The sequence below is a fragment of the Camelus dromedarius genome, chromosome 2, assembly GCF_036321535.1.
Source record: "Camelus dromedarius isolate mCamDro1 chromosome 2, mCamDro1.pat, whole genome shotgun sequence".
NCBI classification, from domain to species: Eukaryota; Metazoa; Chordata; class Mammalia; order Artiodactyla; family Camelidae; genus Camelus; species Camelus dromedarius.
This window is the reverse complement of record NC_087437.1, coordinates 15555147-15580590: the sequence shown is the minus strand read 5'-3', so window position 1 is coordinate 15580590 and position 25444 is coordinate 15555147. Positions and strand designations below refer to the sequence as shown.

At 36.7% G+C, this 25444-nt stretch overlaps 1 protein-coding gene across 8 annotated transcripts in view; it reads right to left on the bottom strand.

Moving 5' to 3' along the window:
- Nucleotides 1-25444, bottom strand: part of CEP63 (centrosomal protein 63) — a 64903-nt gene that overhangs the window by 10108 nt on the left and 29351 nt on the right. For 7 of the 8 annotated variants that reach the window (XM_031438682.2, XM_031438740.2, XM_031438576.2 and 4 more), the window contains 6 exons: nt 22902-23015; nt 6059-6292; nt 5637-5776; nt 4640-4777; nt 1931-2045; nt 865-1062 (listed from right to left, as the gene is read on the bottom strand). In XM_031438682.2, the coding sequence (XP_031294542.1) occupies nt 865-1062; nt 1931-2045; nt 4640-4777; nt 5637-5776; nt 6059-6292; nt 22902-23015 (939 nt within the window). The remainder of the gene's footprint in view (nt 1-864; nt 1063-1930; nt 2046-4639; nt 4778-5636; nt 5777-6058; nt 6293-22901; nt 23016-25444) is intronic. The other variant, XM_031438903.2, reaches the window with a different exon arrangement.

Sequence of the window (25444 nt, the reverse complement as noted above, 5' to 3'; positions counted from 1 at the left end):
TCATACAAATTCATTATCCTCCCCAAACCTGCTCCCTATCTTTTCTCTATTTCACTAAAGAGCATCACTTTCTATTCAGTTGCCCAAGCTGGAATCCTGAGTGACATCTTTCCCTAACTCTGTCTAGCTCACTCTCCCTGTCCAATCAAATACAAAGCGTAGTTGATCTTACCAGCCAAATATCTTCAGAATTCATTTCCCTTACCTCTCCTGCCCACTGCTCAGGCCACAATCTCACTGCTGTAATAGCATCTGAGAGGTCTCTTTGCCTCCTTGCTTATTCTCCAGATGACAACCAGAGACCTTTCACTCCTGCTTAACACCAATGTCCACGGACCTCAGGATAACACTAAAACTCCTGCACAGGGCAGGCAGGGCCCTTCAGGTGCCAGTCCCTGCTTTCCAGTCTCATCCCTTGCCGCTCGTTCCACCTATACTCTGTGTGTCACAGCGAATGTGGCACACTCTCACTACACACCACAGAATTCTGGCCTCTTTACTTGTCTGAATCTTCTCTCACCTCCCCACTCATCTGCACTAGACTGCCTGCTAATCAGTCTACCCTCAGCCTGAAGAAGAGGGCTAACAAAAATCCACTGAATTAAATACTATGGGGAGGGTAGGGTACAGCTCAAGTGGTAGAGTGCATGCTTAGCATACACAAGGTCCTGGGTTCAATCCCCAGTACCTCCCCTAAAAATAAATAAACAGGTAAACCTAATTACCTTCTCACACCAAAAAAAAAAAAAAAAAAAAAAAAAGAAGAAAAAAATGCTTTAAAAAAATACCATGGAAATACACCTTTAATAAATTGAATCTTCAAAAACCAACTGCAAGTAAAGAAAGTTTTTGTTCAAATTTCACCTTATGCTCTACGTCTTTTTCTTCTGCCTTCTGTATCTCTGCTTTGAGGCGCTTTTCCATGTCAGAGGAAGAACTTTTGGTGGAAGCAATAGTGATATCCCGCTGATGCAGCTCCCGAGTTAGCTGTGAGATTTCCATCTTCATTCCTTCTAGTACAGAACTGTAACTTTGTTCAGCCTGTAAAATCTGTTCTTTCAACTACAAATAGAAAGCATGAAAAAATAAAACAAAACATGTAGAGAGAAAAATATACTAATAGTTAAAATAATAAAGTAACTTTTACCTTACCTCAAGACGTAAGTTTTTCCCTGATTAAATTTGCAGAAATTTAGCAACTTATGAAGTTGCGTGTCTGTGCTGAAGGTCAGGTGGCTATGCCCGCAATTATTTATTAGATCTCAAAAACAGGAAGCGATGTGCTACTCAAATGCTAAGAACCAGTGTCAAGTTCAAGCACACATTATTTAGAGGACAGCACCTATGATCTTCATTCTATTTTTCAGTTGCAAATCTAACGATTTTGCTTATATGGTTTCCTGGTCCACAGAAGATAACAGAAAGGCAAGAGGAAGAAAGAGACTAAAAGTAATCTCAAAAAAGTAATAAAAAATCGAAGTCAACAAACAGGACAGCCAGGGCCCATTCACATAGAGATAAACTCTGTACACTTCAAATGCCAGTGAGGACGTAACTACCCACAGGACAGAAGAGAAAACACCCGTCCATCACCACCTTCAGTCAATAAGAAAATATTAAATGCCAGTTCATATAATACGTTCAAGCAAGCAAGAAAGTGTGTATCTTTTAGAACACTTCATCAAAGCATGTTTAAAGCTGCAGAGTTCAAAGGGGGAAGGCTTCAATTATCTTGTTAATACTCACATGGCATCCCTGAGGATGACAAAGACATCTCCTGAGCCCCTTCCAGGTACTCTCTACTGGCGAGTATCAAATAGCCTCTGGACCACATTTTTCTCTCATTAAAAGTAACTCCTATAACCTCCCAACCCACAGCCCAGCCCATGATCACATGGGGCTTTGCAGTCGCAGGCATGCCGATCTTTACCTTCTTGATCTCGGCCCTGTACTCGTTGTTATGCACTTCCATCTTCTTCAGTTCTTCGTATTTTTCCATTAGCTCTTGGCTCAGCTGTTTACAGGTTGCACTCACAGATTCTAAGCTGTATGACAAAAATAAGATCACATATTTAAAACAAAACATAAGCCCCCAAACCCACAAATCGAGTTATCTAATTTATGCTCCTGATGTCCAAGAAATATTTCAAACATCACCTCCTAGCCCAAATTAAAACTCATTTCCAATTCCTTATCACTAGCGGCAGCTAAATCCAATTCACACTTCGGGAGATACGTTTGATTTCTGTGTTTACCTATATTCTTTCCCTCCGCTTAGAATTTAACTGGTTACAAAATTCTAAAGATTACAGCAACTTGGGTGATGTTTTTTCTGTAGTTGTACAGGAGCTGCCATCATAATCTCAATATTCACCACACTCAATTACAGTTCCATCCTACACACAGCTCCAAAACAATCTTCAAACAAGAGTTTCCAACTTGTCGCCCTTACTTAAGAGTCAATCCCTCGTAAGATATAAGCACCTCAGGGACACCATACCTCTCTCACCTCACTGCTCGTATCTACTAATAGTCTTTTTGCTTCTAAATTGCTAGGCTTTACTGTCTTCCGTGTGCCACTTGCTAAGCTTGACTTCTTGTCCCCTCACATACCATCCCCTTGACCACAAAGCACCTTCCCTTCCCACCCGGCAATGTACGGTCAACACCCTTTCGAATCAGGTCAGCATTTACCTGATAGAGCCATCCCGACCCTCCATCCCCTAATCACCTTAAATACAATTTATTTTCAATTGTCAGAGCTTGAATGTAGACATTTTCTAGAGTTTTCACTTTAAATTGCTCTTAGGTCCTTTAATGTGTATATTATGTCTCTCAAACTACAAATTCTATGACTAATATAATGTCTTTTATTTATTGCCTCCCTCTAACCTTGTGCACCATCCCCTCAGGCTCTGCATCATTTAGTTCCAGACTGTTCAATAAATGCTGAGTAACTACCTAGACTGCTTCACCCACACAGACAATTTACCAGATAAGCTATCATTTGAAAATACCATCTATGCAATTCAACAACTCAAAAACAATCACTTAAATTCCTCCAGTTCCTGTTTAGGCAATATTTTGTTCTAATTGAGCAACACAAACAAGCTGTCTAAAAGGGTTCCTTTCTCTATTTGCCTTTTGATACAGAAAAATCATTTTTAAAGCCATTGTTTTATTACTGAACACTGGTGTTTGTATCCATTCATTTCAATTTCTTTTACCTATTTCTAAAAATCCTAGAATGCTCATTTATTTGGTACTTAGTATGTGATTACAATGTCAAACACTGAGGTAGAGAGAGAAAAAAAATCAGAGATAATCTTGTCCTATCCACAGATAGGAAAATCGGGGCATAAGGAAACTAAGGTGTCCCAGGTCACGCTGTGAGTCAGAAATAAGAGGCAAATCTTCACAGCCTGCTGAGAGCACAGTAAAACACATACACAAGATCACTAAGAAGTCAATCAATGGAAAACCTATGATAAAAAATGTAAATATTAGTTCTAATGCCAATAAGAATACCAATCTTTATTTTATTCAGTCTAAAGTGTGCATATATACCTCAGTAATGATGACCAAGAATATCTTAACTATTCCAAGATGAGAAAGAAATCAAGCAAAAACTGTGTGTGTGTGCATGTATATATTTAATATAGAAAGAAAAAACTTAGTGATTTCCAAAAATAGAAATTAAAGATGTATTACTTAAAGATAGAACAAAAAAAGTATTATTTAAAGATAAAGATAAAATTAAAAGGGTAAAATGGCAATTTTTGGTTGTTTGCTTATCTAAATACTAATAGTTTATATATTTTTATCTTTTATATATGGAAAAATGTTAGTGTATAAATAATCTTGATTTATGTTTAAAACAAAATGTCAAACTCCTCCTAATCAAAAAGTTTAGCGGTATGACGAAAAAACTCACAAATACCGTGATACGAGTGAGCTGGGCATGGTGTAGCATAAGTCAGGATTCAATTAACACTCAAGGAAATACCAACAGCATTTCAGGACAGAAGAAAGGAGTGTCCAGTGCCACCGAGAACAGCTCCAGTGAGGTGGCGGGTAGCAGGGAAAGCCTAACTGAAGGACTTCTACACAGGAGAAAATTAAAAAGAGTACAGTCAATACAGACAACTCTTGAAGAATTTAGTCTTGAAGGAGACCAGAGAAATATGGAGGTAACTTGACAGGGATATTGAATTAAAGAAGGGTTTTCACTTTTTTCCCCAAGAAGAGGAATATTAAAACATATTTTATACCAGTGGAAATGATTTAGCAGAGAGGAAGAACTTGATGAAGCAAAAGACAAAGGAAAAACTGTAGGAACAGTACGTAAGTGGGGTATTAGAAGCACAGATATGTCATCCATCAGTTCATCCACTGTAACAGATTAAAAGCACAGACAGATGCAGGCAGGCTGGTAGATTTGGTGGTAAAAAGGGTGGAAGTTCTCCTTTCACTGAGATTAAAGCTCTCCTTTACTCTCAATGAAATAAGGTCATTTGTGGATGCTAGAGAGAAAAACTTACGTTTTCACTTACTATATTAGCTTACTTTATCAATATGATGATCAAAAATCACGTTTAACAACTTGAACGTTATTGAAATGAATGTAATAATCATCTACCTGCCTTCCAGACGAGTCACCTCTGCCTGCAGAAGCTCTTCACTGGCATGGGTAAAGTCCAGTCGGGAGAGCACGTTCTCCAAGTCCCCCTGCCCTTGAGAGGCATACCTCCTTTCTGCCTGAGACTCCTCCAGTGACCTATGGAAGGACACAGGAGGACTGTTAAGGGCCTTGTATCTTTGCAAACAAAAACCAACACAGAACCAGTTCATACTGCCCAACTGTTTGGGGCAAACTCTTTTGAACTCTTCTGTTTGTTTCTTGCCTTACAAAAACAAAAAACAAAACAAAACAATCATTTAAAAGCCACTAGGAGAGTAAAGAGGCAGAGACATAATGCTTTTCAAACAAGTCAGCAGCAGTTTACTCCTTTCTCAACTGGGATGTGGCCTGTTTTTCAAGGAAAAAGACAAAATGACAAAAATCACCTGTTGACACTTGATACCTTGAGTCAAAGAAACCGAAAAGTTACAAGAGAGTTTTGGCAAGAGCAGAAATGTGCACCAGACGTAAATCAAGCAAAAGGAGGAAAGCTCCTTCTGCTACTTTCCACTACAAACCTCATAGCAACAATTCATACACAGAAGTAAAGTTAGTTATAGGAATTCTTTTAAAGGGCTAACTCAATATCTGGCTTATTGATAATACTGATGATAAGCAACTATTCATCATGACCTAGTCTACAAAGGAAGGGAGGCCTCCCAGGAGACGTGGACTACAATTCCTTTCACATTTGGAGTTTTACCAAAGGTACAGATTGACAAAGGGGTTTCTAACTTTCTATACATCAGTCTTCTGGTTAGGGACCCAAACTGGAGGCAGAAAAAAATCACACAGTATTTTCTAACACTATAAAAATTTAACTCAGCAATTAAAACTGAGTAAGAAAACCCATAATATGATCAAGCACAAAATTATGAATATGCAATATTAAAAATGGTACTTAATGCCAAATCACCATGTGGCTAAGACTAATCACACTTAAGATTAAATATACCTTATGGTCTCTACTGTGTGTTGACTGTCAGTTGCCTTTAATTTTGCTTGTAGCTTCTCCTTTTGTATTCTTGCCTCATGAATGAAATTTTCTTGAGTCTGAAGAGCTGCCTTCAATTCTCTCTTTTCTTCTTGCAGAACCTGTAAAAATACTCAGAAAAAAGTCAGATGTTATTACAATTTTTCTATTTTATAAGAAAAGGAAGCCAGGGAGTCAGACCATAAGCTACATAACAGGCACAAGATTAATAAGGCCTGTTATTAATATTAGATTCTGTTATTAATATCAGTATCAGATCTATCAGTTACAGAGCAGGGAAGAAACCACAGATTTTGAAATCTGGTTCTAGGTCAATTAGTTTATTTTAAAACACACATCCACACATTTCCTCAGTTATAGTAAATTACAATTTAAAAGCATACCTCTAACAGTTTTTCAGATTCCCTCAACCTTTCTTCTTTCTGCCTCTGCTCTTGCATGACAGCCATATTGGTTCCAACCAAGTCATTGACCCTCATGGTGAGGCGCTCTATCTCCAACTCATTGGCACAAATAGTGTCGTTGGCCCGCTCCAGCTTACTGCTCAGGTGCTGAATTTCAGACTGGCTGGACAGCTCCACAGACTCTAATTTTTGTTTCCGATTGGCAAGCTGAGCCTAGAAACACACATTACCAATTGGTAAAAGTTTAAAGGTAAAAGAATAATCAATGAATAAGGAAGACTAAAATGAAACTAGGTTTTACTTCCATAAAAACATAGAGCATTAGCTCCTTAGAAATATACAATGACCCATTCATGATAAAAAAAAAAATTCTCATGATTAAAAATGGGAACAGAGGGGAACTTTCTCAACTTGATAAAGACTATCTACAGAAACCAGAGAGCTAACGTTATACTTAATGGTGGGAAACTCAGCACTTTCCCACCAAGATCAGGTACAAGGCAAAGATGTCCCCTCATAACACTCCTTTTCAGTATCATACTGGATGTCCTTGTTAAGGCAAAAAAAGGAAATAAAAGGAATACAGATCAGGAAAGAAGACACAAAACTGTCGGTGTTCACAGATGACATGATCATCTATGTAGAAAACCTGAATCAACCTAAAAAAAGAATCTCCTTCAGTTAATAAGCAATTACAGCCAGGCTGTGGGATATATGTTAACATATAAAAGTCGATCACTATATACCAACAATGAACATGTGGAATTTAAATTAAAAGCAATACTATTTATAGTCATACCTAAGGAAATTAAATACTTAAGTATAAATCTAATAAAATATGTACAAAATCTATATAAGAAAAACTATAAAACTCTAATGAATGAAAACAAAGAATAACTAAATAAATGAAGAGCTATTCCATGTTCATGGAAAGGAAGGCTCAATATTGTCAAAATGTTGGTTCTTCCCAATATTTATGGATTCAACATAATCCCAATTAAAATATCAGCAAGTTATTTTGTGGATGTCAACAAACTGATTCTAAAGTTCATATGGAGAAGTGAACACTCAGAATAGCCAATACAATGTTGAAGAAGAACAAAGTTGGATGACTGATGTTACCTAACTTTAAGATTCACTGTAAAGCTACAATAATCAAGACAGTGTAACACTGGCAAAAGAATAGACAGATTAATAGAACAGAATATAGAGCCCAGAAATAGACCTTTATAAATATAATCAACTGATCTTTGATAAAGGAACAAAGGCAATACAATGGAGCAATGACAGTCTCTTCAACAAATGGTGCTGGAAAAACTAGACATCCACATGCAAAAAAAAAAAAAAAAATGAATCCAGACAAAGGCCTTACATCCTTCACAAAAATTAACTCAAAATGGATTATAAATCTAAATGTAAAATGCAAAACTAAAAACCTCTTAGAAGGTAACACAGGAGAAAACTTAGATGACTTTGGATATAGTGATACCTTTGGAGATACAACACCAAAGACACGAGCCCTAAAAGAAATAACTGATAAACTGAAATTCATTAAAAGTTAAAAACTTTTGCTCTGTGGAAGACAATGTCAAGAGGATGAGAAGATAAGCCACAGAGTGGGACAAAATATATCTGCAAGACACATCTGATACTGTTACACAAAATACAAGAAGAACTCTTAAAATTCAACAGTAAGAAAATCAACAAGACCAGTAAAAAATGGGCCAAAGATCTGAACAGGCATCTCACTAAAGAAGATACACAGTGGAAAATAAACATAAGAAAAGATGATCTACATCATATGTCATCATGGAAATGCAAATTAAAACAAAAACCTATTAGAATGGTCAAAATCTGGAACACTGGTAACACAAACGCTGGCAAGGATGTGGAGCAACTCTTATACATTGCTGGTGGGAATGCAAAATGTTATAGACATTTTGGAAGACAGTTTGTTGTTTTCTTATAAAACTTAACATATTCTTACCATATAATCCAGCACTTGTGCTTCCTGGCATTTACCCAAAGGAGTTGAAAATGTATGTCCACATAAAAACCTGCACATAGATGTTTAAAGCAGTATATTCATAACTACCAAAACTTGGAAGCAACCTAGATTTAACAGGTGAGTGGATAAATAAAATGTGGTATATCCAGCCAATGGAATATTACTCAGTGCTAAAAAGGAATAAGCTATCAAGCCATGAAAAAACATGGAGGAGTCTTAAACTCACATTGCTAAGTGAAAGAAACCAGTCTGAAAAGGCTATATACTATATGATGTCAACTATATGACATTTTAGAAAAGGTAAGACTATAGAGAAAATAAAAAGATCAGTGATTATGGGGAGGGGAGGCAAGGGAGAGATGAATAAGCAGGGCACAGAGGAAATTTATGGCAGTGAAAATAATCTGTATATTATAATGATGGATGTGTCATTACATATTTGTCCAAACTCATAAACTGTACAGCTCCAAGAGTGAACCCTAAAGTACACTATGGACTTTGGGTAGTTATGATGTGTCAACGTAGGTTCATCCATAGTAATAAATGTACCATTCTGGGAGTGATGTTGATAATGGGAGAGGCTATGCATGTGTGGGAGTATACCTGAAATCTCTGTATCTCCCTCTCAATTTTATTGTAAACCTAAAACTGCTCTAAAAACTAAAGTCTTTATATATATGTAATTAAAATACATTTTTATTTTATCAAAATATATACCTTCATTTTAAATATATATGTGTGTGTAAATATATGTATGTATATATATATAAAATAAATATCTTGAGAAAAAGGAGTAAGAAAGAATTAAAAAAGTAACAGATCTTTCAAGAGAAGAGATGTTGCCAACCTACTGAAAAGACAGCTACACTGTTCTACCTACTGTAGAAGTTTAACTATATCCATGAGTTTCACATAGGAAAAATGGACTTATCTCCTATTTAAAGCATAGGAAATAGGAACTATACTGCATTGTTTTATTTCTCACAAAAGTACAGAAATTAAAAAATTTTTTAAAGTCATTAAAACTCTTAAATTTCCAGGCCAAATTTTCCTCTCTCCCCAGCCCAGAACATGCTGCATGTAGTTAATTATTCTGCTTTAACATTCTTTTCTTTACAAACACACATATTCCAATGATTCAAATTGACCACAAAATGTTTAAATTGCCAGGGGAAAGGAGTGGGGAGAAGAGAATTGTAGAATTTTGTTCTTTCCGGAAAAAGGTGCTTGGAGGGGAGGAAGGATTTGTTTCCTCATCCTTTTTAAGACATTCTCTGAGCTAAAAGACTTAACTAAATATAGTGAAATACAGTGCATCTCAAATTAGTTTCTTTCTATGACTCTTATCTACCAAAGTCCACGCCAATAAAACCACTTTAGCCACAGACTCAGATCTAATTTCTAGGCTATATATTCCACCGATATTGGTTTTTAGCTCCCAACTTTCTAGTTTTAATCCAGCATCTTGATAGGTACTTCATCTTTACACTGAAGACAGAAGTAAATCATTTAAGTAAAACTTCCCTTATTCTAAATATTTTTAAAAGGTAAAGTACAATTTTATTTAAGAAATTTACGCAGAACTGTCTCTGGGGAATCTATCTGTTGTGGATTTAAAGATTTTATTATATATAGCACAGGCCAAAATCCTATACTGTGGTCACATAAAGTAGATGCTCAATATGCCCATAAGCTAGAGGGTGGGAGGAAAAAGGCAAAGAGGCAGACAAACAGTGTTTATATAAATTACAGATCCAAGATTCCTGTGTTAAGAACCAAAACAAAAATTTTCACCAGATTTCCTACAATAGTGTGAAAAAAGAACACCAAATAGGTTTAGATAATAACTGCCAAGATAAAACTGTTTCTGAACTTTTAAAATACAATGTAAACTACCCGCCAAGGGGAAATCTTACACAGAATTCTATACAGAATAAACAAGGGAAGACACTGGTGAGGGTGATAAGAAAGATGCCGGAGGCTGGCCTGCTAAACCTCCTGAACCCTACCTCAAACCGCACAGCAGCCCTGGGGCTTGTCAGCACACAGCCAGAACACCACTGTCCAATTAGACACGCAGGATGAAAGACAATACGTAACTGCCAAACACTAGCATTGTCTTTCTAACCCAGTAACAGCTATTTAATACTCTTCAGTTCAAGTCTGTGATCTTAAAGTAAACTCATGTTGAAGTTATACTGTAACTAAGCTACAGTTTAACCAGTGAGTCAAGGTTTGATATTTAAAAACTAACCAACATCTTAGTATTGAAATATCAAGAACGTAGCCTTCTTTTATTTTTTTTCCTTTATACTTTAAAAAATTTTTTTATCAAAGCTATTTAGCTTTGTCTTTTTAAAATTCTGATTGTTTTAAATTTTGTTTTGGGGGGTAATTAGGTTTATTTATTTATTTAAACGGAGGTGCTGGGGATAGAACCCAGGACCTCAAGCATGCTAAGCATACACTCTACCGATTGAGCTATACCCTCGCCCCTTCATACGTCTTTAATCTCTTTTCTTTGGCTGACTGCTATGCTGCTAGGACTTCCAATACTATGTTGAATAAAAGTGGTGAGGGTGGGAATCCTTGTCTTGTTCCTGATCTTAGAGGAAAAGCTTTCAGCTTTTCACAGTTGAGTACTATGCTAGCTATGGGTTTATCATATATATGGCCTTGATTATATTGAGGTATATATGCCCTCTCTACACCTACTTTCTTGTGAGTTCTTATCATTACTGTATGTCGTCAAATACTTTTTCTCCATCTATTGAGATGATCATATGACTTTCTCACTTGTTTTGTTAATGTGGTGTATCATGTTGATTGACTTATAGATATTGACCTATCCTTGTATCTATGAAATAAATCCCACCTGATTATGGTATATGATCCCTTTAATGTATTATTGAATTTGATTTAATAATATTTTGTTGAGGACCTTTGAATATACGTTCATCAGGGATATTGGCCTGTAATTTTCTGTTTGTTGTGTCTTCATTTGGTTTTGTATCAGTGTAATGCTGGTCTTGTAGAAGAGTTAGGAAGTGTAGGAACACTTTCTCTTCAATTTTTTTGGAACAATTTGAGAAGGATGGGTATTAACTCTTATTTAAATGTTTAGTATAATTTACTTTCGAAAGTCCTAGACTTTTGTTAGTTTTTTGATTACTGATCCAATTTCATTACTAGTGATTGATTTATTCAGATTTTCTATTTTCTTCCTGATTCATCCCTATAAGATTGAAATTTTCTAGGAATTTATCCATTTCTTCTAGGTTTTCCAATTTGTTGGCACATAATTGTTCACAGCAGTCTCTTATGATCCTTTGTATTTTCGTGGGGTCTGTTGTAACCCCTTTCATTTCTGATTTTATTTATTTGCACCTTTCTTTTTCTATTGATGAATCAGGCTAAAGGTTTATCAAGTTATCTTTTCATAGTACCAGTTCTTAGTTTCATTGATCTTTTCGACTGTCTTCTTAGCCTCTATTTCATTTATTTCTGGTCTGATTTTTATTATTTTCTTCCCTCTATTAACTTTGAGCTATATTTATTCTCCTTTCTCTAGTTCCTTTAAGTGTAAGCTTAGACTGTTTATGTGCTGGCCACAGCCCTGCAGCATTTCCACTAAGTAGCCACTTGAAGAGCCAGCCCATTCAGAGTACAGCTCCCAGTAAGATCCTCTTATCACTGTTGTGTCTGTGTCATCATAAACTTTTCAACAGTAGGTCTAAGCCAATTCAATTGACTCTGTGATAATTCTACCAAGACAACAGATTAACACTGAAGTTAGAATCATCTTTTCTTCAAAAGGAAAATGATGCTTTTAAAAATAAAATACATACTTAAACATATATATATAGAGAGAGAGAAAACAGTGGATTTAAAACTAACTTGAACAATATCATATATAGCTCATCTAAATAGTTCTAAAGGAAAACATATTTAATACAACCTCTACTTTTCCATAATCCACTTACCAGCTAAACATTTTACAGCCAGTGCTGACTTATTATGTCCCTGAATGTTTCCTTTTCACTCTTGTTATTTGGACAGGAGGGAAAGTAGCAGGTGATTCCCTGCCTTCTAAACAGAAATGACGTTTGTTTTAGTGCCTATACTTATCTTTTCTGATGCTTATATAACCATCATTTTGTCATTGCATCTAATAATATCATGGTGTTTAACAGCTGTATTTTTCAATTTAATACATTTTAATTTTGATGGAATAAACATTACCCTTCCTCTTCTTTTAAAAAATGTTGCCTAGTAGTATTCATTTATTCTTCCATATGAATTTTAGAATCATTCTGTAAAGTTCTCAAAATGTAGCAGTCAATAAATTATGTGGTTAACCATTTGGGAAAAAAACAAATTTAGACCCCCTATTAAATACCTTACATCAAAAAAATTTTCATATCAAATTCATAAAAAAATTACAAAGCATTAGAAAAAATTTTGGCTTAGGTAAGGTTTTACAGAATGACATCAAAGATAAAAACCTTAAAGAAAAAAGTAATAGAATTAAGCAATTCTAAATGTTTATAAAACAACTGTATTTCCATAAAAATTACTGGGCAAAATTAAGGTACACTGGAAAACCACACAATTTAAAAAAAAAATCAAAGAGTTAATATATTTAATGCATGAAGAGTTCTTTCAAAACAGTAAAACATCAATATCCTTTAAAAAATGAGCAAAGGACAAATATACAGAAAAAAATGAAAATGGCCATAAGTAGATGACAAAATTCTCAATCTCAGTCATAATTAAAGAAATGCAAAGGTGAAGAGCCAAGATGGTGGAATGGAAAGACCCTGAGCTCACCTCCTCTCATGAGCACACCAAAATCACAACTATCTGCAGAAGAACCACTGATGAAAGAGACTGGAATTACCAGAAAAGATCTTCTACAACTAAAGACATAAAGAAGGAACCACAATAAGAGGGCTAAGAGGGGTGGACTCACAATATAATCAAGTCCTATACCCCTGGGTGGAGAACCCACAAGCTGGAAAATAATTATAACACAAGGGTTCTCCCACAGAAGTGAGAGTTCTGAGCCCCAAGTCAGGCTCCACAGCCCAGGGATCCTGCACTGGGAAGATGATCCCTCAGAGTATTTGGCTTTGAAAGCCAGTGGGGCTTAATTCCAGAAGCCCCACAGAAATGCAGGAAACAGCAAACTTTACCCTTAAAGGGTGTACACAAAATCTTACACACACCGGGGACCCACGGTAAAAGCAGTTATTTGATAGAAGCCTGGGCCAACCTACCTGCTGGTCTTGGAAAGTCTCCTGGAGAGGTGGGGGACAACTGCAGCTCATCCTGGGGACACAGACACTGGTATCAGCCATAATTGGGAACACATTCTATTATGTGAACACTGCTGCTGGTGGCTGACATCTTGGCTCCTTAGCACCAAGACCTGACCTCCCCAGTAGTCTGTAGGCACCAGTGCTGGGATGCCTCAGGCCAAACAACTGGGTGGGGACACAGCCCCACTCATCAGCAGACAGGCTGCCTAAAGACTTCCTGAGTCCATGGCCACCTCTAGATATGCCCCTAGACACACGGCTCTGCCCACCAGAGGGCAGAAACTGGCCTTGCCCTCCAGTAAGCATGCATTAGCCTCTAGACCAACCTCACCCACCATCAGCGGACAGGCACCAGACCCCAGAATACTACGATACCACATTAGTAAGAATACTAATAGCCTGCAGACCCAGCCCCCTCACAGTAGGCCAGACTCTACCCTGAGAACAACTGTCCCTGGCCCTGTATGCTAGCAGGCCAATGCAAGCCTCAGGACACCCCAAACAACATACCCAACTGTGTGAGGAACCAGCCACCCCAAACAATTATCTGAAATGAGCTCTGGGATCCCTGGGTCCTGTAGCCAGATTTCAGGAACCAGCTCTGCCTGCCAGTAGTCCAGCACTAACCCAAGGACCTGGCTACACCCACCAGTGGGCAGGCAACAGCCCCAGAGCCTCTGGGACCCTGACTTGGCCCACCAGTGAGCCAGTACTAGCCCAGGGGCCCCCTAGGGTTCTGGAGCCAGCCGCCTTGTGACCAGGCCCCACTAAACAGCAGACCACAACATCTGTACAAGGTAGGGCCTAGCAACCTACTGGGCTAGGGGCCAGACAAGCCTACCAGGACACCCACACAGCCCACCACAACAGAAGGACCCATGCGGCACTCTTAGGGGGAACATCTAGAGCATATACCTTGGGTAATGAAAGGGGAATATACTGCAGGGATGCACAGGACGATCCTACAGGAGGCCATTTCTCAAAGGTTGAGAAATGTAACTAACCTACCACATATGTAAAAATACAAATAGCAACTTAGACAAAATGAGGTGGCAGAGGAACATGTTCTAGATGAAGGAACAAGATCAAACCCAGCAGAAGAATTAAGTGAAGTGGAAACAGGCAATCTACCAAAGAAAGATTTCAGAGTAATGATGATGAAGATGATCAAAGAACTTGGGAGAAGAATGGATGCATAGGGCAAAAAATTAGAAGTTGTAAACAAAGAGTTAGAAAATATAAAGAACAATTAAAAAGAGACAAATAAAATAACTGAAATGAAAAATCACTAGAAGGAATCAACAGTAGAATAAATGATACAGAGAAACAGATCAGTGAGCTGGAAAAAAGAGTAGTGGAAATCACTGCTGCTGAACAGAAAAAAGAAAAAAAAAAAGAACGAAAAAAAATGAGGACAATTTAAGAGACCCCTGGGATGGCATCAAGCTCACTAATACTCACATTATAGGGGTCTCAGGAGAAGAAAAGAGAGGGAAAGGGCCTGAGAACATATTTAAGAACATAAAAGCTGAAAACATCCCTAACCTGGGGAAGAAAAAATCCAGCTAAGCCCAGGAAGGGCAGACAGTCCCAAATAGGATCAACCCAAAGAGGACCACACCAAGACACAATGTAATCAAAATGACAAAAATTAAAGATAAAGAGAGCATATTAAAAGTAGCAAGGGAAGAGCAACAAGTACCATACAAGGGAACTCCCACAAGGCTACCAGCAAAAACTCTGCAGGCTGGAAGGGAGCGGCATGATATATTTAAGGTGATGAAAGGGAAAAACCTACAACCAAGGATACTCTACTCAGCAAGGCTCTCATTCAGATTTGATGGAGAAATCAAAAGCTTTAGAGACAAGCAAAAGCTAAAAGATTATAGCACCACCAAGCCAGCTGTACAACAAATGTTAAAGGACCTTCTCCAAGTAGAAAAGAAAAAAACCATAACTGGAAACAAGAAAATTATGAAATGAAAAAGCTCACTGGTAAAGGCAAAGATACAGTAAAGGTAGGAAATCACTTACAAAGCTAGTAGGGAGGTAAAAAGACAAAAAGTAGTAAAGTCATCTATACCCACAATAAGCAGTTAAGGGATACACAAAACAATTAGATGTAAAATATGATATCAAAAACAGTAATCGTGAAGGGACAAGAGTACAAATACAAGGTTTTAAAAATGCACTTGAAATTAAGAGATCAGCAACTTAAAAGAATCACATACACAGACTGCTATATAAAAGCCTCATGGTAACCACAAATCAAAAATCTAGAGCAGACATACACATAAAAAAGAAAAAGGAATCCAAACATAATGCTAAAGAAAGTCATCAAATCACAAGAAAAGAGAATAAAAGAAAAAGTGGGGGAAGGGGTGGAAAGACCTACACAAAACAAAACCAAAACAATTCAAAGTGGCAATAAGAACATACATACTGATAATTACCTTAAATGTAAATGGACTAAATGCTCCAACCAAAAGACAGACTGGGTGAATGGATACAATAATAAGACCCATATATATGCTGCCTACAAGAGACTCACTTCAGATCTAGAAACACATACAGACTGAAAGTGAGGGGATGGAAAAGGTATTACAGGCAAATGGAAATCAAAAGAAAGCAAGAGTATCAACACTTAGACAAAACAGACTCTAAAATGAAGACTGTTACAAGAGACAAAGGACACTATATAATGATCCAGGGATCAATCCAAAAATAAGATAACAATGGCAAATATATACACCCAACATAGGAGCACCTTAATATATAAGGCAAATATTAACAGACATTAAAGGAGAAATTGACAGTAACACAATAGTGAGGACTTTAACACCCCACTTACATCAATGGACAAATCATCTAGACAGAAAATAAGGAACCTCAGGCCTTAAATAACAAACAGACCAAATAGACTTCACTGATATATAGACAGCATTCCACCTGGAAGCAACAGAATACACATTCTTTTCAAGTGCACATGGACCATTCTCCACAGCAGATCACATGCTGGGCCACAAACCACAACTGGGTAGATTTAAGAAAACTGAAATCATATCAAGCATCTTTTCCGACCACAACACTATGAGACTAGAGATCAACTACAAGAGAAAACACTGCAAAAAACCACAAATACAAGGTGCTAAACAATATGCTACTAAACAACCAATGGATCACTGAAGAAATCAAAGAGGAAACATAATAGTACCTAGAGACAAGTGAAAACAAAAACACGAGGATCCAAAACCTATGGGACACAATAAAAGCAGTTCTAAATGGGAAGTTTATAGCAATGCAAGCTTACCTCAGGAAATAGGAAAAAATCTCAAATAAACAACCTAACCTTATACCTAAAGCAACTAGAGAAAGAAGAAATAAAATCTAAAGTTACTAGAATGAAAGAAATCATAAAGATCAGAGCAGAAATAAATGAAAGAGACTGAAAAAAAAAATAGAAGAGATCAATGAAACTGAAAACTGATTCTTTGAAAAGATAAAACTGATAAATCTTTAACCAGTCTCATAAATGGGGGGGGCCTCAAATCAATAAAATCAGAATGAAAACAGACAAGTTACAACCAACATCACAGAAGTACAAAGGATCTTAAGAGACTACTAACGAGCAACTATACATCAATAAAATGAGCAACTTAGAAGAAATGGACAAATGCTTAGAAAGGTAAAATCTTCCAAGACTGAACCAAGAAGAAAATAGAAAATATGAACAGACCAATTATCAGTAATGAAACTGAATAATTTTAAAACTCCCAACAAACAGAAGTCCAAGACCAGATGGCTTCACAGGTAAATTCTACCAAACATTTAAAGAAGAGTTACCACCTATCCTTCTGAAACTATTCCAAAAAACTGCAGAGGAAGGAACAGTTTCAGACTTTGTCTATGAGGCGAACATCACTCTGATACCAAAACCAGACAAGATATCACAGACACACAAAAAGAAAATTACAGGCCAGTATCACTGATGAACATTGATGCAAAAATCCTCAACAAAATACTAGCAAACTGAATCCAACAATATATTAAAAAAGATTATACAGCATGATCAAGTAGAATCTATACCCAGGATACAAGGACTTTTCAATATCCACAAATCAATCAATGTGATATACCACATTAACAAACTGAAGAATAAAAACCATATGATCATCTCAACAGGCGCAGAAAAAGTTTTTGATAAAATCCAACATCGATTTATGATAAAAAAGTCTCCAGAAAGTGGGCACTGAGGAAACATATCTCAACATAATAAAGGCCATATATGACAAACTCTCAACTAACATCATGCTAAAAAAAGGAAAAGTTGAAAGCATTTCCTTTAAGATCAGGAACAAAACAAGGATGCCCACTCTCACAGTTTTTATTCAACATAGTATTGGAAGTTCTAGCCATAGCATTCAGACAAGGAAAAGAGATAAAAAGAAATTCAAATTGGAAAGGAAGAAGTAAGACTGTCACTGTTTGCAGATTACATGTTACCATACATAGAAAATCCTAAAGATGCCACCAGAAAACTACTAGAGCTCATCAATGAATTCAGTAAAGTTGCAGGATACAAATTTAATATACAGAAATCTATTGCATTTCTATACACTAACAACATGCAGCAGAAAGAAAAATTAAGAAAACAATCACATTTACCATTACATCAAAAAGAATCAAATACCTAAGGAATAAATCTACCTAAGGAGTCAAAAGATCTGTACTACAAAAACTGTAAGACACTGATGAAAGAAACTGAAGATGACACAGATGGAAAGATATACTGCGTTCTTAGATTGGAAGAATCAATATTGTTAAAATCACCATACTACCAAGGCAATATGGAGATTCAATGCAATCCCTATCAAATTACCAATGATATTTTTCACAGAACTGTAACAAAAAATGTTAAAATTTTATGGAAACACAAAAAAACCCCAACAGCCAAAACAATCTTGAGAAAGAAGAATCGAGCTGTGGGAATCATGCTCCCTGACTTCAGACTATACTACAAAGCTACAGTTATCAAAACAGTATGGTACAAAAAACCCATAGATCAACGGAACAGGATAAAAAGTCCTGAAATAAACCCATGCACTTATAATTAATTAATCTATGGCAAAAGAAGTAAAAATATACAGTGGAGAAAAGACAGTCTCTTCAATAGTGGTGTTGGGGACACTAGACAGCTACATGTAAAAGAATGAGATGAGAAAATTCTCTAACACCATATACAAAAATAAACTCAAAATGGATTAAAGACCTAAATGTAAGACCAGGTACTATAAAATTCCTGGAGGAAAACATTGGCAGACACTCTTTGACATAAATCACTGCAATTTTTTTTTTGTATTCATCTCCTAAAATAAAGGAAATAAAAGCAAAAATAAACAAATGGGACTTAAACTTAAAAGCTTTTGCACAGCAAAGGAAACCATTGACAAAATAAAAAGACAACTTATTGAATGGGAGAAAATATTTGCAAACAGTATGACCAATAAGGGCTTAATATCTAATATATATAAATAGCTCATAAAACTCAACATCAAAAAAACAAAAAATCCAATTTAAAACTGGGCAAAAGAACTGAACAGACATTTCTCTAAATAGGAAATACAGATGGCCAACAAGCACATGAAAATCTGCTCAATCTCACTAACTAGCAGGGAAATGCAAATCAAAACCACAATGAGATATCACCCGACACCTGTCAGAATGGCTATCATCAAAAAGAACACAAGTAACAAATGTTGGCGAGGTCGTGGAGAAAAGGGAACCCGTGTACACTGTTGGTGGGAATGTGAATTGGTGCACACACTGTGGAAAACAAGATGGAGGTTTTTCAAAAAACTAAAAGTAGAACTGCCATATGACCCAGCAATTCCACTCCTGGGTATATATCTGAAAAAAAAAAAAAAAAAAAAAAAAAAGAATGAAATTGTGCCATTTGCAGCAATATGGATGGACTGGGAAGGCATAAGTGAAGTAAGTCAAACAGGGAAAAGACAAATACTGTATGATATCACTTATATGTGGAATCTAACACTTACAACAAACTAGTGAATATAACAAAAAAGAAGCAGACGCACATAAATAGAGAACAAACCATTGGTTACCAGTAGGGGAGGGGAGGGAAGGGCGATTTAGGGGTGGAGGAGTGGGGTGGGAGGTACAAACTACTGGGTGTAAGATAAGCTCAACAATGGATTGCACAACACAGGGAATATAGCCAATATTCTATAGTAATTGTAAATGTAAAATAACCTTTAAAAATTGTATAAAAATAAATTTTAAAAATACCTCCAAAAATGCAAATTAAAACAACTGGATACCATTTTTTTCATCTATCAGATTGGCAAAGACAAGCCTAAAAGTAGGAGAAATTAAAAGAAATAATGAAATAAAATAAAACATAGTGCCCAATATTGAAAAAGTGTGAGGAAATGGATATTCTCAAACACTGCTGGTGGAAGTGTGTATCAATACATCTTTGAAGAGGACTGTGACAATATACATTAAAATCTTTAAGAATGTACAACTATTCTAATGCAGCAATCTCATTTCTAGGCCTAATTCCTAAGAAAATAAATAGACATACACTCTCCTGTATGTTTATATAAGGATGTTCACCTAAGCGCTACTTATAACACTGAAAAAGTAAAAAAGCAAATGTTCTACAACAAGGGATTGGTTACATAAATGAAGGTATACTTAATGGTAGACTAGACTTCTATGTAATCTTTATGACTCACATTGGTTGATGTGTCATATTTAAAAAGGAAAATTTTTAATTTGTGAAAATCAAATCAAATTTTATATTATACAGTGCTTAGCATAGTTCCTGTCACATTGTAGGCATATAATTTACATTTTCACATTATATTTAATGGAAATTTTCAAACATATACAAATATGGAAAGAATAAGATGATGAACTCCTATATATTCATCACCTAGCATCAAGAATTATTAACATTTTGCCATGCTTGGTAATTTTTAAAGTTTGCAACTATCCCTCCCATACACACACATACAATGTTTTTCCTACCAAATGTATGTGAATGTAATGTACACTGCACGTAAGCATAGAAAAAGTCAGAAGAAATTTACACTGAAGTGTTAATCAGGGTAAATCTCTAAGGGATAGAGTTACGAGTGTGTTATTATTTCTCATTTCATCAATATTTCCTCAGTTTTCTAAAATGAACATGTCATTTCAGTGGCTAATTGAAAAACTCAGGCAAATATATAACTCAAGGAGTGAGAAGTTATTCTGACCTCCACTTTTAGAATTTTAAAAGTATGTAAGAAAAAGATTTATATCAAAAAAATTTTAATTGTGGGGAAGAGTGGATGTTGATATCCATTTATCTGGTCTCAGATTTTCTGCCTTTACTATTCACTGGTGATTCACATATCAACAAAATGCAATGTTTCAACCATGACGGAGTCCAAGTTGAACATCCAACTGTAAAAAGACATTATTTCACACAACTGAGAAAATCTGAACAGAATAGATATTAAATCATTTCAAAATTACTATTTATTCTGTTAATGTGACACTGGTATACTTAATTATTTTTTTAAAGTCCTAATCTGTTAGGAAATAAGACAATGTCTGTGATTTGCTTTGTAATATTCCAGCCAAAAATAAAAAGTAGGGAAGGATGAAACAAGACGGGCAAAATGAATTGTTCCATGATTATAGGGACTTAATTCTGCAAGTTAAAAAAGTTCTACAGATTTGTTATACAACAACATGCACAGAGTTCGCATTAACTATACTATACTCTCTACAGTGGGTAAGGTGGTAAGTTTTAATGTTTTTCACCACAATAAAAAAAATTGGTAAAATGATACCTATTAATGCTGGATAATGGGAATACAGAAATTTATTTATTTTTTTAAATAGGGACCATACAGTACTGCTACACACTGAATCATAAATAGATTCAATTTTATTTAGTTTACTAAGGGAGAAAGAAATATAAGTAACATTTTTTGAGTTAAACAATGAAGCAGTTTTAGTTTAAACAAAACTATGGGAAAAACAATTCAAATACCTTTAAGTAAGGAAAACAAATGTTGCCTTTTTAAAGCCTTCTTATTCTAACCCTAGCTGAACTGTGGTAAACAAAAATCTCATTTTTACTAACAGCGACGTTTTAATTATGCAGAGTAATTGCTAGAGTAACTTGGAAAAAGGATCCACAGTCGGTAATAAGCACATTACACATATGAGTAATTGAGAACTAAATACGAGGACTCAATTTTCTTTTTTGCCAATCTGAAGGCTACAATTAGAACAGAACAATGTCTTACAGCTATTTATGCTTGTATAGTGCTTTAGCATTCAGGTCAAAACAACTCCGGTCTAGACCTCCAGGATTTTATTGGCCCCCTCTGACTGCACAGCTTGCTGCAGCCTAGTAAACACTGCTGTTCTCTGAGCTTGCAGGGGCCCCTCCTGCCATTCTGAGTGGAGCCACTCACAGCACAGCCATTCGTGGTAGTTTATTAGCCAGCGGATATCTCAGGAGGGATGCTTAAAAGCCAGTGTATTATGGAGACTTAGCACAGCAAATAATACAGACTGTTTTTAAAAAATTTTTTTAAGCTTCCCTCCAGCTCAATTAACTTATCCAGTAATTCCCCCTTCTATAAAACTGAGAAAACTATCAACCTTGACAAATTATCGTAAGATTAGACAGATAACATATAATGACATATTCTAGACAACTACACTTAGAAGAAGCATTGAGACAGTATCTCTAGTACACAGAAGATGATGGTCACAAATGTTCATTTCCCTTTCTGTTTTTGCTTTTTAATTGAAAAAAGCAAATAAACTGTGCATGTTCTAAGAAGGAAATTCTTAAATTAGGTGGCTGATTTTTCATTTCGCTTAAGCTACTTGTTTGTTCTTGTTAAAAAAAGGTTTCTGGTAGTGTTCTAAGAAGTGTTTCTGTTACCGCAAAGATACTGCTTTTAGTTAGTGTGCATCCGTCAGTATTTGTGTCCAAACAGGTGGACTAGCCAAAGCTCCCCACTGAGGGACCTCAGCCAAGGGACCCCCACTATCACAGAGACGGCGCAAGACATAGAAGCAGAGCCAAGGCAAGGGCCAGAAACAGCCAAAACAAGTGAACCACAGCCATGAAGAAATGGAAAAGGAGACAGAGAGAGAACAGAGCTAGAAAGAGAAAGGGAGGGAGAGAGGGAGAGACCAAGATTAGGAAAGTGAACATGAATGTGGGTATGGAGTGAGCACGAGAATGCACTACAGGGACAGAGCGAGAGTGAGAGCGAGCACGAGTGAGGGAGCAAGGAGCCGGTGAGGAAAGAAGCAAGCAAAGGAGCGGGTGGCCATGAGGACACGCGAGCATGTCCTCATGAACATGGGCGAGCACACGTGCACTGCTTTAAGCCAGTTCAAATTTAATCAAAACCTCTCTGCCTCTCATTATTTCAAAATGTCCTAAACATACCTGAATTATCTCTGATTGTTCAGCCAGCGCCTTCCTTTGCGCCTCCAGAGAGGAGACCTGTTGCTGGTAAATCAAGCGCTGCTTCTCCCAGTCCAGTGATTTCTGACGAAATTCCTGAAGAGGCAATTAAGGTACTTAATTTCTAAGTGCTTCCCCTTGCTGTCACTACTTTCCAGATTCACTTTTACTTTAATTTTCCCCCAGGTCCCTGGGTACACATGCCCCTTTCTCCACAGCAGGAGCCCCATTACTCCCTTAGCTGGTAGGACTGCAGAGTAAAACTGAATTCCTCACATACTGCGCCCCTGGTTACCTGTCTTTCTAAATTTAACACCCTAATGGTGAAGAGTATGAAACACAGACGCTAAATGCTGAATTCATGATGATTTTCATAGATGTGCTGCCACCTAAGGGTTGTTATAATTTGTTAGTCATTGTTCAGAAAACTGATGCTAAAATAACTAAAATTTCAGAATATGAATACAGATATCCCTCACTACCCAAATTTCTGATATCCAAGCCCAGGAATTGAACAGATTCAAGTAAATTTTCAAATAAATTTCTCAGTAGCCCAATTCTTACTTCTCAGTATCTAAAACTCAGGAACCAAACAGATTTAGTTAACACAGTATCCTTTGACGTCCAAATTTTTATTATCTCAACAGAACTGCAAACAAGGAATATCTGTACTAAATTTTAACAGATCTGCAACCCAAAGCCAAACAGTTCAAAATTAATGATGGATCAATAGTAACTTCAAGTTGCATGATCAAGAAAATGAGCCCAATATTTATGAAAATGGGGCAAAGAGAAGGAAAGGAAATTCAGTCTTTCTATCGCTGTCCTCCAGGACCCTCAACTCCAGAAGTCTTATGCTGGCTCAGGGTAATGACTGTTCACTAGCTGATAATTACTCATTCATTAATTCCACCATGTATGCCAGGTACTGTTCTAGGTGTTACGGATATAATATTTAACAAAACAAATAAAAATTCTAGCCCCACTCAATTGGAGGGAGGTAGGTAACACTCTCAAATGTACAGTAAATTAGATGGTAATACAGCCGTCCCACAGTATCAGTGGGGGTTGGTTCTCGACCTGTGCAGATACTAAAATTTTAGTATGCTCAAGTCCCTTATGTAATATTATTTGCATATAACCAACACACATCCTCCTGTATACTTGAAATCATTTCCAAATTACTTGCAATGCTTAATACAATGTAAATGCTATGTAAATACAACATATATGCTGTGTAAATGGTTGCCTGCAATGGCAAATTCAAGTTTTGCTTTTTAGAACTTTCTGGAATGTTTTTTCCAGAAACTTTTAGACCTATGGTTCATTGAGTCCATGGATGCAGAACCCATAGGGACCAACTGTACAGATACAGAGGGCCAACTGTACCTGTTTTGAGAAAACAGAGCATAGAGTGCTCAGAGCTGGGGGTTGCAACTTTAAAAAGGAATGACCAGATTGAGTAATATTCAAGCAAACGCGGAGTGAGATGGGGATGAAGTTATCCTATTCTGAGAAGACAGAATAGCAAGTACAAGGCTTTGAAGTGGAAGCATCCTGGTATGTTTTAGGATGAGCAAGGAAGTTGGTGTGGCAGGCATGGAGTGAGTAAAAGGAAAAAAAGGAAGAGAAAGGTCAAATTTAATAGGCAGGGAGACTGTGTAGGTCATTATGATAACTTTGGCTTTTGAGAGAAGCTCCTTGAAGGTTTATGTACAGCAGAGGACATAATTTGACTTAACATTACAACAGAATCATTCTGGTTGTTGTGTGAGAAAAGAGAAATCAAGGTTGAGTCCAGGGTTTTTAGGTTTGAGCAATTTGAGGAATGGAGCTGCTATTAATTGAAACAGAAATGGTGTTGGAAGACCATTTCTGGTGGAGGAAAAAAACAGGGCCTTTAGTTTGGACATGTCAAGTCTGAGACAGCCTTAGACACTAAAGTGGAGATGAAGAGAAAAAGACAGTTGGAATTTAATCTGCAGCGAAAAGGAGAGGTCAAGACTATATATATAAATTTGAGAATTATCAACATACACACAGTGCTCAAAACTCTGAGACTGAATGACATCACCAAGGGAGTGGGCATAGATAGAAGAAAGAAGAGGTACAGTGACATGGCCGCAAGGAGTTCCAATGTTAGAAGGTTGGGGAGTAAAAGAGACTGAGAAAGGGTGGCTAACAAGGGAGGTGAACAACCAAGAAAGTGCGGCTGCCCTCCAAGCCAAATCAAGACAGAATTTTAAGGAGGGAGAGACCAGCTGGGTCCACTGCTGGAGATAGAATGGGGAAGATGAGGGCTAGTCACAGGCTTTAGTAATGTGGAACTCATCTGGTGACCTCCATGCAAAAGCTTCTGTAGAGAGAGGGGGCAAAAGTCTTACTGAATGGGTGTAAGAAAAAATGGAGACAAGTATAGATGCCTACAGTAGTTTAGTTATAAAATGAAGGAGAAAAATGGGGCAGTATCCAGAGGAGGAAGAGAGAGGTCAAGAGAAGATATTTAAGAGGGGAAATGTGCATGT